Source organism: Pocillopora verrucosa, chromosome 3 (assembly GCF_036669915.1).
Source record: "Pocillopora verrucosa isolate sample1 chromosome 3, ASM3666991v2, whole genome shotgun sequence".
NCBI classification, from domain to species: Eukaryota; Metazoa; Cnidaria; class Anthozoa; order Scleractinia; family Pocilloporidae; genus Pocillopora; species Pocillopora verrucosa.
Window position 1 is genome coordinate 6,255,537 of NC_089314.1, and position 15,447 is coordinate 6,270,983.

The 15,447-nt window shown below is 36.7% G+C and overlaps 2 protein-coding genes and 1 pseudogene across 2 annotated transcripts; 1 reads left to right on the forward strand and 2 right to left on the reverse strand.

The window, feature by feature from the left end:
- Positions 1-1,738: 1,738 nt before the first annotated feature.
- On the reverse strand, positions 1,739-4,800 carry LOC136279934 (PHD finger protein 23A-like). The gene is made up of 6 exons (XM_066164425.1): positions 4,451-4,800; positions 4,242-4,282; positions 3,980-4,066; positions 3,585-3,732; positions 3,359-3,409; positions 1,739-2,372 (listed from the first exon to the last, which is right to left on the reverse strand). The coding sequence occupies exons 1-6, from the start codon at positions 4,488-4,490 to the stop codon at positions 2,188-2,190; spliced, it is 552 nt and encodes a 183-aa protein (XP_066020522.1). The 5' UTR covers positions 4,491-4,800; the 3' UTR covers positions 1,739-2,187.
- A 4,410-nt stretch (positions 4,801-9,210) lies between these two features.
- LOC131777341 (nucleoporin NUP35-like) lies at positions 9,211-13,783 on the reverse strand. The gene is given in 7 exon segments (XM_066163438.1): positions 9,211-9,819; positions 10,210-10,359; positions 10,790-10,858; positions 11,503-11,531; positions 11,534-11,558; positions 11,814-11,925; positions 13,713-13,783. Coding segments are annotated over 7 exon segments (537 nt in total). The 3' UTR covers positions 9,211-9,738.
- On the forward strand, positions 13,753-15,344 carry LOC136279801 (large ribosomal subunit protein uL13m pseudogene; annotated as a pseudogene).
- The last annotated feature ends 103 nt before the right edge of the window (positions 15,345-15,447 follow it).

Consider the following 15,447-nt stretch of genomic DNA (forward strand, 5'->3'; position numbering starts at 1 on the left):
CTGTTATAAATGAGTTCAGAGAGACTGCGTTTTGGTTTTTATCAGCATGAGAATTAAAGAGAAATTACACAGTATGCCGCTTACTGGCGCAGAATAGAAGAATAACTCACGAATTACATTGTGATCTGAACACGCGTTAAGTTATACAGTTTCAATCGTTCCGCATTTTTCGTTTTTTTGTATCACAGCATAGCATCTTTCCCTACCAAAGATCAATCAGCGGCTATTTATATTGCTCACGAATCTACCAAAGCTGGTTCCCTCTACAAATTTTAAGTTTGTGAGTTTGGTTAAATCGGGAGGAACGAACATTTTTTAAAAAAAGTTTTATTTCCTCCATAGGACAACAAAATGAGTTCTAAAAAGTCGTGTTTGGAAACAAATAATCTTCGTGGGATAGAATTAACCCCTCCTCAGTGCCAGCCAGTACAAGCCGAAGGTATTTTTTACCTCATCCAGCGACTTTGACCAGAATCAAAGTCCCAACTAGTATAATCTAAGGGTAACTTTTCGCGAGAAATCAGAGATTTTCTTCAGATTACGAGCGTCAGAAAGTCAACTTGATTGTCCTTATTGTCTCGTCCATGTATCTTCGCATCGCACACTCGGAAAAGATCAGTTGGTGTTGATTAGAAACTGACTTCAACGGTAGAAAAACGTTTATCCTTTTTTGACCTTCGGCCTATCTAATATCTTGTCTCGGTGTCAGGAAAAGGAGAGCAGTGAGTGATTGTCAGCTATCAAAACATCATGATAATTTTGTCAGCTATGTCAAGTTAAATTGAAAAATTCCCAGAAAATATCATGCGAAAAATGCCGTCCCAGCCAGGATTCTCTTGGAAATTTGCCAGCCAGCTCAGCTGAAGGTGGGGAGCAGCTATTTTCAGGATTGGGTCTGTCGAACTAAATAGAAAGCAAAGATCCTAAGATTATGGGACTTGAACCATTTGCGAAGCAAGTCAAACAAATCTTTATTTGCTAAATCTAAATCCCAACACAGATGAAAATGAAAACGCAAGCGCGCGACCGGTAAATAGTGCGAACGTCACTTCCCGGTCTTCCCTTGGGGATCTGATATGCCCTTTTTTCAGCTTCCCACTGAGATAATTTCATTGAATTTTCTATTCACTGTTTCAAACCTATATTAGTAGTCAGTTTCCCATTCCAGACTACGACAAAGGCCTCTTAGCCCCAATGTTAATCAAGGCTCTCGTCCAAGAGAAGAATGCAACTTTTGTTACGTCACCTTAAAAAAATTGTAGAATATCGATTACCGCTAAAGGATAGTAATCTTCTTCCTAAGCAAACCAACAGTGAAGGTATTGACGAAAAGGGAAAAATGACGCAATTTACTTTGTGCTGCACCATTCAAATCGAAACCCACTCTACCCCACCCCCACCGACTCGTAGCATTGTGTATCGACAAGATTAAGTCACGAATAAATCCTTTGGGCTACTAAAGGCGTAAGCCGAGACCCAGAGAGTGAATAACTTCACGTGTTGCTTACGCTCAAAACTCCGAATTCCTTGTAATTCGCTTTTCTCAAGTACCAATTTCCTAACTAAAGGAAAATCTTCGCACCTACTGGTACACAAATTTGCGTCCAAATTGTCTCACATCTAGCCCCTCCAACCCCGCCTCAGGCAAGTCTTCCGCACCGTACCCTGCTACGAAGCTTTCCTTACCAGTTCGTAGTCGATCAGAAGAAACATGCAAGGATTTATAACGTAAAGTATTTCTTTATTCGTTAGTATTCTTTTATACAAACCGTAACGACGCAGTCCAATGAAAGACATACAAACATCATACGAACAGTCTCGGTAGCAATCGATCGCGCGCGTGCATGTAATGTACATGTAGTTGTAGTATTTCATAAAATATATACTCTTATATGACATCTTTTAAGCGCTCCTGTACAAGGTTTCGTGAAAAACTGGGTTTGGTTTGAAATTGCTAAGAAATTTACACGTGAAACTCTACCTCACCCGAGCCAACTTTTTCGCTCTTCTAACGACAAACAATCGAACAGCAGTATTCATTCACTATGCCTGTCACTCGCACTTCATCCACATTTCACCATTATTCGGTGCCTCAGTAATTACAAATTTTCATAATGAAAGCGATGACTAGCTAAGAACTAGATAGAAGTGATTGGTGTGCCAAAGTATTCTACAAAGAAACACTGACTATGATTTTAGGTTAATTGCTTTCGTCTTCGGCTGAGTTCGCACTCGATTCGAACGTCGCATCGTGTGTTTGGCGTCTCGACATTTCTGGCAGATGAACACGTCGGGAACGTTCGATTTTCGTATCTTTGCACACGACAAGTGAATCCACGTTAGACACTCGGAACATTCGATCATGGGTCGTCCTGAAAAGCAACGAAACGAATTAAGTCAACAATTTGTCGTTCATGTATGACCAGCTTAAAAATGAACAACAATTTACATTCATAACGATGAAACGATGCTTTTACAGAGTCCATACAACAAAACACTTTTCATAGACATCATCGAAAATCCGCAAGGTACAGATTTTGAAATAAACTTGAGTAACTTAAAGCTATGCTTTTAAAGAAAACTCTACTCAGAAATGCTCTTGAATCGACTTGAAGTGGAAAACTCGACCATGAAACTGAGAAACGTTACGCGACTGGTGAAAGATGAGTGACACAAAACATCGAAGATACTAGTTAAGATTTGGAAAAATTTCACCGTTCATCGTAACGACGGAAAGAAAATAAACAGAAAACCTACATTTGGTTCGCTATCAATAAAAGTATAGAGAAGTTGGGTAGTCTATGGTTGGGTGTGAATGGCATTAACAGACCGTATTGCCAGACTAGATAATTCTCTCTCGCGCTTATCGATCACAGGAATATACATTCACATGTAAAGAAGAAAACGAAGGACACTACTATGATTTGAAACTTATTACTCAGTTAGCCTTTATCTCAGCGAAGAATGCAGCGTGAGGTACTCCGAATTTCACATACAGGTTCAGAAAACTGTCTCTGTTAGCTCAACATACATAATTTTCCTCCCACCGTTCGCTACTCGAACTGATTTCACAGTAATTACTGTTTCGTTGGCAAGATAAAAAGAGGAAATACCGTTTCCAGAAGCTCAGACATGCATCAGGCAGAATTTAAAGAGTACGTGTAGTATTTGCATGACGAAAACCAGCGAATGAATAACATGTAAGCTAAATGAATCGATGGTTTGTTGTACCGACGAGGTTTCAAATGTTATGAAGTTCCGTTCTGTCTGTGTCACGTATTACACTGGAGTAATAAAAGACTAAAAGGAACGACTACTCAGGGATAAGTATCTGAATTAAAGCAAAAACAGTGCTTACCTGCGAAAGGTTTTTGGCAGTAACATGTGATTTTGTTCCACGACTCGTCATCTGCGAATAATAAAAGAAAGACATCATTTTGGCGACCTCTGCACGCCTTCGTTAAAAAAAGCCAGAAATCAAAGAAAACGCACTTAAGAGTAGAAACTTCCAGAATTCCATTTTCAGGAGAAATTGAGTGACGATAAATGAGTTGCAATTTCATAGTAACTGTACTTGTACCCACCAGAGCTGTATTCCTCATCAACATCGTCGAGTAATCTTTCATCCCCACTTGAACTAGCCGGTGAAGAAGCTGTTTCACTGTAAGCCGAATCCGTACTCGACGACACGCTCTCTAGCGAATTTGGACTTCTATTGCGCTGACGAACGTCCTGAAAACACAACAACATGAAGAAGTCAGGCAACAAATTTATTCAGAGAACACGTTGAACAACGTATGTGTCATAAAGCCGACAAGAATTTTAGTGGGCCAACACAAAGAAAAATACGCTGAAAAGCGCTTGGTTCGACGAAGACGTTACTAGTAGGCAGTTTTTGTTGTTTAAAAGAGGAATGACCTGGATGTATGGACCAAACTTGTAAGAGGCACATTGCATGATAAGCTCTATTCTATCTCACCTCTTGCTTTCCTTCGTATGCGAGGATTAGGCTACAAAATGTGTTGAAATCTTCAAGCGTTCTCCGTTTCTTCGTTTGCGGAACAATCTACAAATGTAAATTTGAAACTAGATCAATCGACAAGAAATCTTTGCAGGAATATTGAAACAGAGAGCTTTGAAATTCAAGCAACGAGAAGTCGCGCTTCTGTTTGAAGTGAACAACAATGGATCGACGTAAAAATGAAGCGTTCGAACTCAAGAAACCAAACAACGCTACTCACTGTTCTACCGTCTTGCTCTGGCGGAGGCAACTTCCTTGAAACTGTTGAAAGAGAAAAGAAGCCATAGAAAAAATAAGAGATTTCAAATACCAGGCGTTTTCAAAGCTTGCTGAGCAAACGTTTGAGTCACAATCGAACGTTCGATGTGCCTTCTAACGTAACAGTACTGCATGCGTTAAAACGAAGCCACAAATCCCAAAAATTTCTACCTTTCATGGTGCCAGAGGTCATTTTCGTTGACTGTACCATAAAAAAACTTCGATTTTGATAAACCCAGCTGATTGTGCAGCGTTTAAAGTCTCCCTAAGAAATTCCAATTCCTACACCGATCAGACTACTCGAAGTACACATCCAAGAAACTTCCCAGACTCCCTTGTGATCGCACCGAAAACGTCACAATAATCATCGGACGACAGTGCGCTCTGATTGGCCGATACTTACATTCGGAAGCAGGTCAATAACAACACGTGACGAAATAGACAGGCTAGATTACCGCAAATTTTCTTCAAACGCGCGATAATTGTCCTAAAAAGTAAGCGCTACTTTTAGTTACGTCTTCAAGAAATATATATTTGCACGGATTAAAATGAGCTGAAATTTCTCTGCGATGATTACTTATTGAAATAAGCCATAAATGAAATAATCACGAACTCACAATTCAGATGTTGTCGCTTTAGTAAACAAACCGCAACAGCCCCGCCGAGACATAATCAGTGAAGCGTTCCCTAAACCCCACTACTGCTCAACTCCTTTAGGTAACCTGAAAAAGTAGCAATCGAATTATTAAAACCAGATTAAATGAGAAAAACACATTTATCTTCAAAGTACAATTTTACAGTATTGTCTCTTGCTGCGATACATAACTCGAGCGACGAAAATATTTCAGTTCTTTGACATAATACATATTGAATTTCAATCATGCGTGAGGCTTTTAATTATGAATGCCAACTGGTCTAGAATTGAAAACAACCAACACACACAAAGTCTCGCAAGTTAAAAGTTTCGAGCTACAAAAACAATCTTTTAAGTTTACCTGGCACAGCCTTGGTGTTACTATTCGATCCAGCGAGTCTGAAGGTTGTCACCGGCATTATGACACATCGAAATCTTTCCCGTTTACGAAGCGTTAACTTTATCTTATTCATGACGGTATTATTTCTCCTGCGCATGCGAAAAATAACTTTCGTATTTCACGCTGGCTCGTGGCCTGAAAACTATGGCTGGTTATCGGAAAAGAGGTTGCATCGTTGAAGCTGTCGAATTCATCTATCGCTTAAGAGTATTCCCACCAAATAACTTAGCTTTGGAGACCTTTCTCTCCCTCAGACGGGAAATATTTCACGTAGTAGACGCCGTGGTACTCCTTGATTGAACAACAGCTGCATACGATTTGGGCTTGCCTTTCACGCCGACATGCCAGCTGGTTATCAAAAAATTTAGCCAATCAGAATGATGTATGGTGTGACCCGCTCTCGTTCCCAGTTTTCCACCAAACGTCAGGCTCTATAGGGTTTAGTTAGTCTTTTTATTACTAGTCTTGTTTTTCTCTGCGCTCTTTGAAATTCGTTGCGCTATCGAACTGAACCGCACAAGAGAAATGAGGTAAATGTGGTTTTAAGAGGAAAAATAATTCAGTGTTCAAAAAATGTCCAATGTCCTTAGACAAATCGGGAACGAAGCAAGAAGTAAACCATTTCTTCCTGAGGTTTCTGCTGTAACAGTCTCCGACTTGGGTTTATTTCCTTTGCCAACTTTTCTCTAAAACAGCCGAGGGTAGACAACGAAAGATAGATACTCGTTGAAGCCTTAATGTCGTTTATTGAATTATCATGAACACGATCATCATTATTGCTATTATATAATTGTTGCAGGATTGTTATTATTATCGTTATCGTCATTATCATTTTTTTTCTGCATGACTGCAAACGTATTCGACTTAATGCTAGTAAGGTTGTTTGGATTATTTACAGTAGCTTCATTTTCTTTCTCGAGAAATGTAAAATTCCTTTCGGAGATTTTTACACTCACTGGTCTCTTGGATGAGACACAGCGCATCAAGCGTGTACAACTTTCATTTCAACAATAATAACATCTCTACTGACTCCTACAAAAAAATTGACATTTGGCGTTGATTACAGAGGGGGTTAAGGGAAAGCTCCCTAATGATGGAGGAAATCATTATGTAGATCATTCAATAATCAAATTGCAAGCAAAAACATTTGAACTGAATTTTTATTTTAAAGCCTTCAGACCTGCAATCAAATTTCACACCAACCATGGGTTATCTTAACCCAGCTTTGAAGAACCCGGGTCTGGTGAATTATTTCTTTCGGGAAGCAGACCCATGCACCTACTCAATATCCGTGCCCTGTGGAGAGATCAAAGACTAGACTAATGAATTCAGCACTTTTTATAAGGTCCTTATGCACATGCCCAGTGAGCCTCCAGACATCTTTCCCACCTTTCATCGCTCAACTTTTATATTCATGCAGCATAAAGTGGCATTGGGTTGTTTCACTTATTTCCCATCATGGGTAGAAGACTTGTGTCACATTTTCAGAGTTAGATTCTCTTTTTCGAATTTCTCATTCTGTATTTAGCAGAAAAAAAGTACTAAAAGGAGACTGCAAGGACTTTTCAAGAATATGCTTTATTTACTACTAATGCAAAATAATAAGCTCTCAGAAAAAAGGTTAAACATATAATACAAGCTGAAATTTTGCTCAGTCCTCATATCTTTCATAACCAGTATTTGTATAGTGCACATATCAAAAAGAACTCTCATAGTGTTTTCATCACCCTACAGTTCTAACAAAAATACTACTACTATTCAATATCCTCCTATGTCCACCTATGTCATATGTTGTTCAGCAATCCAATGAGATGTAAACATTCTACTGCTACACATATATTTGTAAACTTAAAGAAGGTTTTTTTTCACTTCTAAATCTTGATGAAGTAAAATTTTAGTACTATCATCTGTTGAAATGACAATACAAAATTTCACTCTGTTCTGTGTCTGTGGAAGTGTAATATCTGTACCTTTCCTTTGAAGCTGCAGTATGACTCTCTAACAGAAATCTCTTAATTTGGCCAGATACATGAAACTGATTTATGCAAAAATGTTAAGATCTGCATTTACAATTCAAAATTCAAACATATTACACATTTGATAGTCTGATAATAAGAGCCCAAAAAATTTTAAATTCACATTAAGTATATGAGCTATACTTTAAATCAAATCATAAAGTTGTATCTTCTCATAATATTTTTTGAAGAGTCCAAAATTACAAACAGAAGATTCAAATTTAATGTTGTTAGTGGCATGCGTTAACAATTCTTATAAGGACTATGTATTCTACATTTTTTTGCATTGCATAATATGTATTAAGTCTAGGCCAGGTATTACTAGTTCACGGTTTTATTACATTGTAGAGCAAAAGTACATCTTTGTAAAGTTAATTGGAGCTTGAATATTTCTTGCCAATATTCCCTTTTTACTTCATTGCCTTCTCTTCTTGCAATATAAATTTCCACACTTTCAAACAATAACTCAAACAGGAACCTTTTCATTTTCTCTTTGAAGATTTGAGTTATTGGAAGTCAAATGTACTTCATTGTTGAGAAATGATCATCATTCCCCAATTTCATCTTTTAATAACAATGGCAAAACTGCTTCCTATCACCACATTATCAACTATTATCATAACATGCTTAGACTTTTAAAAAATGCATGTTCAGGGCAAATTTGCTTTTTTGAGTGACCATCTTCAAGTACTTATGTGACTGCAGATTTCTGTTCACAATGATCATGCACATAGTTATTACTAATAATTACAGTAATTTTGCAGTAATCCAGTAAAATTTTGGGAAATGAAAGGTTTTGTGCAATCAACTTCATCTAGTTTGATTTCAACTTTTCTAATGGTCTTGGCATCTCAGTGATAATTTGATACTACAGGATTCATATGTTAAGTGAAAATTTGGTGCAACAGGCATTTTCAAGTTTGGCTGTGTATAGTTTGGTCTTGATGAAAATATATGTTTTCTTGATTGAAATACCTTTCCAAGTGAAAGTAAATTATTCCTGCTGTATTGGCCCTGAACTGGACATGCCTGACTCATTTGTACAAGGTAAAGAAAAAATTAATTCTACCCTGAGTGTAATGTTGACATTTTTCAGATGACTAAGATGAAGTTTACCTTTAAACAAATAATTATTTTTACCTTAGATTCAATACACACTCACTTACATAGGAAAGTATGCTATTAGATGGATTGGACCTAATTAAATGATCATAAAATGATGTTTCAAATGAGATTAGAAGTTTATCAACATTGTCATCTTCCAAGAGAAACACTTGCAATCTTTACTCAGAAATTTCCGTGACTGAGAATTATTTCTAGAAGCACTAATTTTTTTTAATAAGTCATCTTGTTTCAGTTTTACTTGTACATTTCTATAAAATTGTAAAAATGCTAACCAATTTTGGCAATTTTTACAGGAAAACTTCAATATTCTTTTAATTTTTTTGTCATCTAAGTATTAGCAATGAAATAGTGCTATTAAACCTTTAACTCCTAAGAGTAACTGGCATCTTATTTCTGCTTCCTGAATAAAGCATTAATATCACAAGAATTGAGGAAAAGATCACCAAATGAAGAAGCTGTGGATTGTTAAACAAATTCTCCTCCTCAGCACCTTAGGAAGTTCATGGAGAACAGTATGGAGTAATTTCATAAAAAGACGCTTCAATTAGCCCGCAAGGGCAAAAAAATACCACAACTGTGTTGATTAACATTTCATCTAGCTTCGTTGAGATATTCAGACCGAGATGTAATGTAAAGACGCAACTTTCAGACACAGTGTGGTCTGTCTGTGGTCTGACATGTCAACATACTCATTTTAGGGTCTATTTGTGCTTTATTTACAATAAAAACAAAGGAAAGAGACTGCATTATAGGCTTTGTGAAAAATATTTTATTTGCTGTTATTTCCAAAAAAAAAAAACTCTTCTCATAGTACCAAGGTTATCACAGAAAGTTGGACATTCATCATGACAAAAAAAAAGTTTATTATCATATATCTGAATATGTGACTAATTGACTTTATTAATGTGAGTATTCTTAAAAACATTGCAGAATAAACACTGATGCTAACACAGGAAAGGTTTGTTCCAGGATCCACTTTCTGGACTTGTGTTCATCTACTTATTTACCATTTATCTACACCACACGCCAGTCCAGATCAAAAACTTACCCTTTCTGTTAGTACTCTTTTTACTGTTGTTCAAAAGAATGTCCTCAAACCTCATCAAGGCATTAATTTGTTCTGTATTCTTTGGATCTTTATGTTTCAAACTCCTTTTTAAGCTCTAAAATTAGTTTGGCTTCTTATAACAATAGTATCACATCTGTTACCTAGTTTCACATGCATGGCAATTTTGAAATAATTTTGAAATAGAAAATATCTATGCTGAATTTTAGATCCTTTCATTCACCACCCAAATATATACTCCATTGCTTTAGAGACAATGTTTGCATCTTTCTGTGGAGTCCTGGCTCCATTGGAGACAACCTGCCAACAAAAAAAAATACATGTTTCAGAATCTTACATTTTGTTTTTTCCCCATTTAATATTTAATCCAATAAATGGTTTGAACCTAAGGCGCAACATGTAATAGTTTGGTCTGATTATCCAGGTGAGTGTAGTCCTGAGAAGGACTGACGTTTTGACAACTTGAGCCAAAGTCTCATCTGAGTAATGAAAAGAGACATATGCTCCAGAAACAAATATGTCACTGCCATAAGAAAAAAACAACAAAAAAACTACAAATTGCTTAGAAGTAAGCTTAAAATTTTAGCAACTGGCTTCACTATTTTAAATGTAATTAACAAAACCTGGCTATTAACTTGTGATTCTGTTTCAAGTAAAGTTCGTCTCATATAAAGACTTCACTCAGATTACCTGATGGTCACTTCGAGCTGCTTGGTAAGCGGCAGTCAATAGTCGCACTGGAACAGGTTTACTCGCTGTTGGAGATGTCATCATGGTTTCATTCCTGTTTGACGATAATGGTGTGCTTCTATTCTTTTTCCCAAAGGTTTCCATCACACTCTTTAACAGTAAAAAATGTAGCAAGTGTTAAGATGTGCTGCATTTCTTACCCAGTCAAAGTTCAAAGAACTGCCGAATGAAGGTCAACTACACTCAATGCAACATCCTTTCTAAATGCTCAATGACAGAGAAATTCAAGGATTGATCATTTATGATCTGTGAGATGTAGGGGGTGGTATCTTTGAATTTATAACACTTCCCAAACCCCTACCCCCTCCCCCCCACCCTTCCACTCCTCCACCGAAAAAAGATCCAATCAGAGGATTTGACCCACCAGCTGAACCTGATGCTTAATGCTGGATATAACCCTTTTAGAAACTGTCAGCCCCTCAGGGAACAGAAGGTGGACCTAAAATAGTAAATTTAATGTACAATTTATCTGGACTTGGCAGTGGTTGATCTGTAAAATGCTGTAAACACCAAATCTTACCTTCTCAATACAAGGCATGACACCAACCATAATGTTATTGCCATAAATCTTTCCATTTTTACTGAGAGCCTGAAGAAAACAAATAGTCAGATCTTTAGATATAAGTAATCCTTGCAGCTATGAACGCTACTGAACTAGTAGTTGAAATGAGACCTGAAAAAAAATTTCATGCCCATACAGGATTTGAACTCATGACCTCTGCGATACCAGTGCAGTGCTATACCAACTGAGCTAACAAAATTTTCATATATTTCCAGTCATTAGTCAGATCTTGTTGTGTAATTTTATGCTGTAAAAGTCATTTTCTAAACTTCAAACAAACACAGGCTATCATTAGGTTTTTTCATGAGAGGAATGGCCCAAGTTATGAGGGAAAAAAGTAGATGAAATGAATATTCCAGGGTTCAATGAGTACATGGAAAAAAATGTAAAGATTAGCTATTTTGATCTCCATTTTCAAAAAGATCAGTTTTTAAAATGCTTTGTGTCTATTCCAAAATGTAAAGTTGTTTTTTTCTACTTCCATCTTCTTATGAGATTTATTGAAAAAGCTTTGTTTTTGCAGGAAAATTTATCCAAATAAGTATATAAAGAAGGTCTTACCATTTTAACAAGTTGCTTCTTGGGAAGTAGCTGTGCCTGACATGTGCCATACAGCTGTAAATGGCTAGATAACTTAGGAATCTTAGCAATAGTTTTTCTATTTTACTCACCTTTTTGGCTTGAAGTTTTGATTGATACGAAGATGCAACCAGTTCCCTTTGGATGTCTAAATAAAATTTTGGAATCACAATAGTTAGTTTTAAAATACTATTACATCAAATGCACTATTTACATGCATCTATTATTTCATAACTAGTTCAATTCTGGAAAGGAGAAAATTGACCTGACCTTCAATTTGGATCTTCTAAGTGAAAGCTATTAACTCTTTAACTCCCAGATCAAATTTGTACTTCTCCTTACTTGGCTGAACAACACACTTCATCTTTCACCTTTTTTTCTGTAGTACAGTGGCCATAGTTACCTGTTCTCTGTTGAAAGGAGAATTGGTGAAATCTGAACTTCTTGCATCGTAAAGTCCTTCAACAGGAGGTGCACTGATGGAATCTTTTGGAGTGCAATCCACAGTAGATGATCTAAATAAAAAGACAGATATGAAATAAAGTATTTACAAAACAGGCAAAATGCATGATTTTTCATATATATTTGGCTCAAAGAGAGGAAAAGAGAAAATTAGCCACAGTATGGCTGCAAGATGTGAGGTATTTGTTTTACTTTGTTCTGTTTTTATTTGGTTTGTAATAATATACATGAAAAAAAATCCTGTCTGATTAGCTGAAAATTAGTGGTAACATGCGTACATATAGCATGTGTGCACTGCCAAAATTTTTTCACTCTTGACTATCTGTGATGTGTTTTACATGAAAGTATTAACAAGTAACAACATGATTTCTCATGCAGTTTGGTGCAAATAAGCACTTGTATTTTTAAAATTTTTTGTGCAATTTTGTTGCTTTTGAAATATTTACTTGTGCTCATTTACACCAAATTGCACTCCTTATCATTTATTTAATGGATTCGTACAAGTACAAGTACAGATGCATAACAATAGGACATAAGTCCCCTTCTTGGTTAATACACCCACACTGACCACCCATCCCACCCCAGGGGAGGACATCAAGTTAAAAGTTTTAGTTACATTGGCGACCGTATCAGTGGCAGTTTCAAGCCCTGCATATAGAATGAGTAACTTAGTGATAGAGAGACTGAGGGATCTCTTGTTAATAATTTACCAATAGGCTCCTTAACCCTGATAATAATGCACATGAAAAAATTCTGATTGGCTTAAAACAAAGTCATTCTCATGTGAGCCAAGTGCAAAGTTGTAGCACAAGTGCAAGGTGGTAACACGAGTGCAAATTACAAAGAGCGTGCAGATGCTTTCAAAATTTCGTCTGTCTTGACTTTCTATGATGTTTTTTCATGTACATTGTTAACAAGAAGTAACTTGATTTTGAGTGTAATTTGGTGTTGATAAGCGCAAGGCAATTTTTCAAAGACAACAAAATTGTATGAGCCCGAAGGGTGAGAGCAATTTATAGTCTTTGAATTCTAGATTCCACGAGCATTTTATTTCGTTTTGTTTTTTTTTCCCAAGAGCAAGACCCTTGGGCTCTTCTGTAGGATTATACAATAGAAGCCCTGGTCAGGAAGCAAGATCATTGTTAGTATGCAAACAAGAAGTGTTTTGACAAAGCCTTTAAAAAATGTTTGTTCAGAGCGTGAACCTCATGCAGCAGCTACCAGAGAATGTTTTGCAATGTGTTTAGTTCTAGAAGCTGAACAGCTATGTCAATTAAACGGGGCTCTTATCTGAATTTCAGTTCTTGTACTATCTGGTGACTGCATTTTTGCATTTGGCAACCATTTTTTCTTTGATAGTCACCAAAAGGTGACTTGGAATTTCTTTAATTTCAAGCCCTGATATGATATGCTGTATTTGGAGTTCTTTTCTCTGTGTATGTCTGTCTTTCACTAAATTCATCACCCTTTGACAAAGAAATTGATATGGAAATTTTATTGCAAATTGACTTCAAACTAATAAATCAAATGAGTAGTCAAAGACAAAAGTTTGTTGGTAGTAAGTGGCATTAGTACGTAAAAAATGGCACCAAATTTAAACAAAATATTAATAATAATGAAAAACTCAATAACTAATGAATGCATTTCTTAAAGAGAAACAAAATCTAACTGATCAGAGAGCATTCACAAACAGCAATGAATTGATCAAAGATATAAGTTAATATGACATACCAAAGTAGCCGGCAAATTGCCACCAAGGAGATACTGCAGCAAATAACCAGGAGATGATGGAGAACTCATGTGATGATTAACTTGACTGAGCGATCTAGCAGTCTTTTACCTTGATGATCCATAACAAATTTGTCCTTCCCTGAAATTCGAATAAGATGACTGAGCAGGACTCCATTTCATCTTGAACAGCGGACTTTGTTAGAGAGACAATCCAAGATAGAATTAGTGATGCAGAAAGTTTGATGTGTGTGCCCGATTAGCATTTATGTGTGGGCTGCTATTTTGAATGTGAAACGGGTCAGCTTCATTGCTGCATGCAGTTCAGTGTAAAACTGATGACTTTCCTAAACTGTACCAATCAAAGTTTTTTAACCCATGCTTGCCTCTGGTATCATGTAGATGTGAAGGATCAGATCAATGGACACTTAGCTTTGTATCTATGCCAAGTTTTGCAAGGAAAGACAAAACCTATATACCATCATACAGATAATATTGGTGATTATGTTGTGGTGATCAGCATGAGACAAATTGTTTTATCTGGTACCAAGTGAAAAAAACAAACTTTATTGTCATCACACTGGTTATCTGGGTGGACTAAAATCTATAACTGCAACGGAGCTGCACAAGTGAGATGCTACAAGGCTCATATAGAGGGCTGTTGATGGAATGCTTCTGAAAAACAATCTCAGACCTATTTGGATGAACAGATTGTTCCTTTTTAAGGACAATGAACATATGTGCATGAAAAATGTTTTTGCTAAATTAGAAGGCCCAGCCCCCTTACCCATAAGACTGGAAGAGTTCACAGCAGAGGAAATTGAGAACTATCCAAAACGGCCAACCATCAATTGCCTTTTGAATTGTGAGAATATCATTTTTGCAGAGATAACATCAAGATGAAACACTTACATGAAAGTTTTGACTTTACATCTTTACGATTCATGAACGACTTTAACTATGACATGTGATGTTCTGCTCACTGGTTAACCATAGTCAACCACTTTATCCGATTTACCAAGCATTTTCATTCAGTAAACCGCGTTTCTTTGAAGTATTGACACAATTAAAACCATAAGCTAACCATCAGTTGCTAATCATTTCATTTATTCACCTCTGTCATTTACTATATATTTGATAGTTACATGTAAGCATCTGATGTCCTTTACTTTACTTCTTGCAGTTCTTGCAGCAGAACTCTGAAATTTTCTTCAAATGCGAGATAATTGTCTCGTTAGGTAACCTGAAAAAGTAGCAATCAAATTATTAAAACCAGATTAAATGAGCAAAACACATTTATCTTCAAAGTACAATTTTACAGTAATGTCTCTTGCTACGATACATAACGCAAGCGCTGAAAATATTTCAGTTCTTTGACATAATACATCATGAATTTCAATCATGTGCGAGGCTTTTAATCATGAATGCCCAAAGTATTGCCAGTTAAAGTTTCGAGGTACAAAAAAATCGTCCAACTTTACCTGGCACAGCTTTGGTGTTACTATTCGATCCAGTGAGTCTGACGAGTGTTGTCACCGGCACTATGACACATCCAAATCTTTCCCGTTTACGAGCCGCCAACATTTTATCTCATTCATGACGGTGTTATTTCTCCTGCGCATGCAAGAAATAACTTTCGTATTCCACTCTGGCTCGTCGCCCGAAACCGGTTATCGGAAAAGAGGTTGCATCATTCATCTATCGCTTAAGAGTATTCCCGCCAAATAACTGAGCTTTAAAGACATTTCTCTTCCCCAGACCTGGAATATTATCAAAACATTTGGCCAATCAGAATGATGCATGGTCTGACCGGCTCTCGTTCCCAGTTTTCCACTAAACGTCAAGCT

Bases quoted from the DNA above. Each gene is read 5' to 3' on its own strand.
- LOC136279934 (XM_066164425.1), bottom strand. From the start codon at position 4,490: ATGGTACAGTCAACGAAAATGACCTCTGGCACCATGAAAG. The intron at 4,067-4,241 runs GTGAGTAGCGTT...TTACATTTGTAG, and splicing joins CAGAGCAAGACGGTAGAACA to ATTGTTCCGCAAACGAAGAA. The intron at 3,733-3,979 runs GTGAGATAGAAT...TTGTGTTTTCAG, and splicing joins CATACGAAGGAAAGCAAGAG to GACGTTCGTCAGCGCAATAG.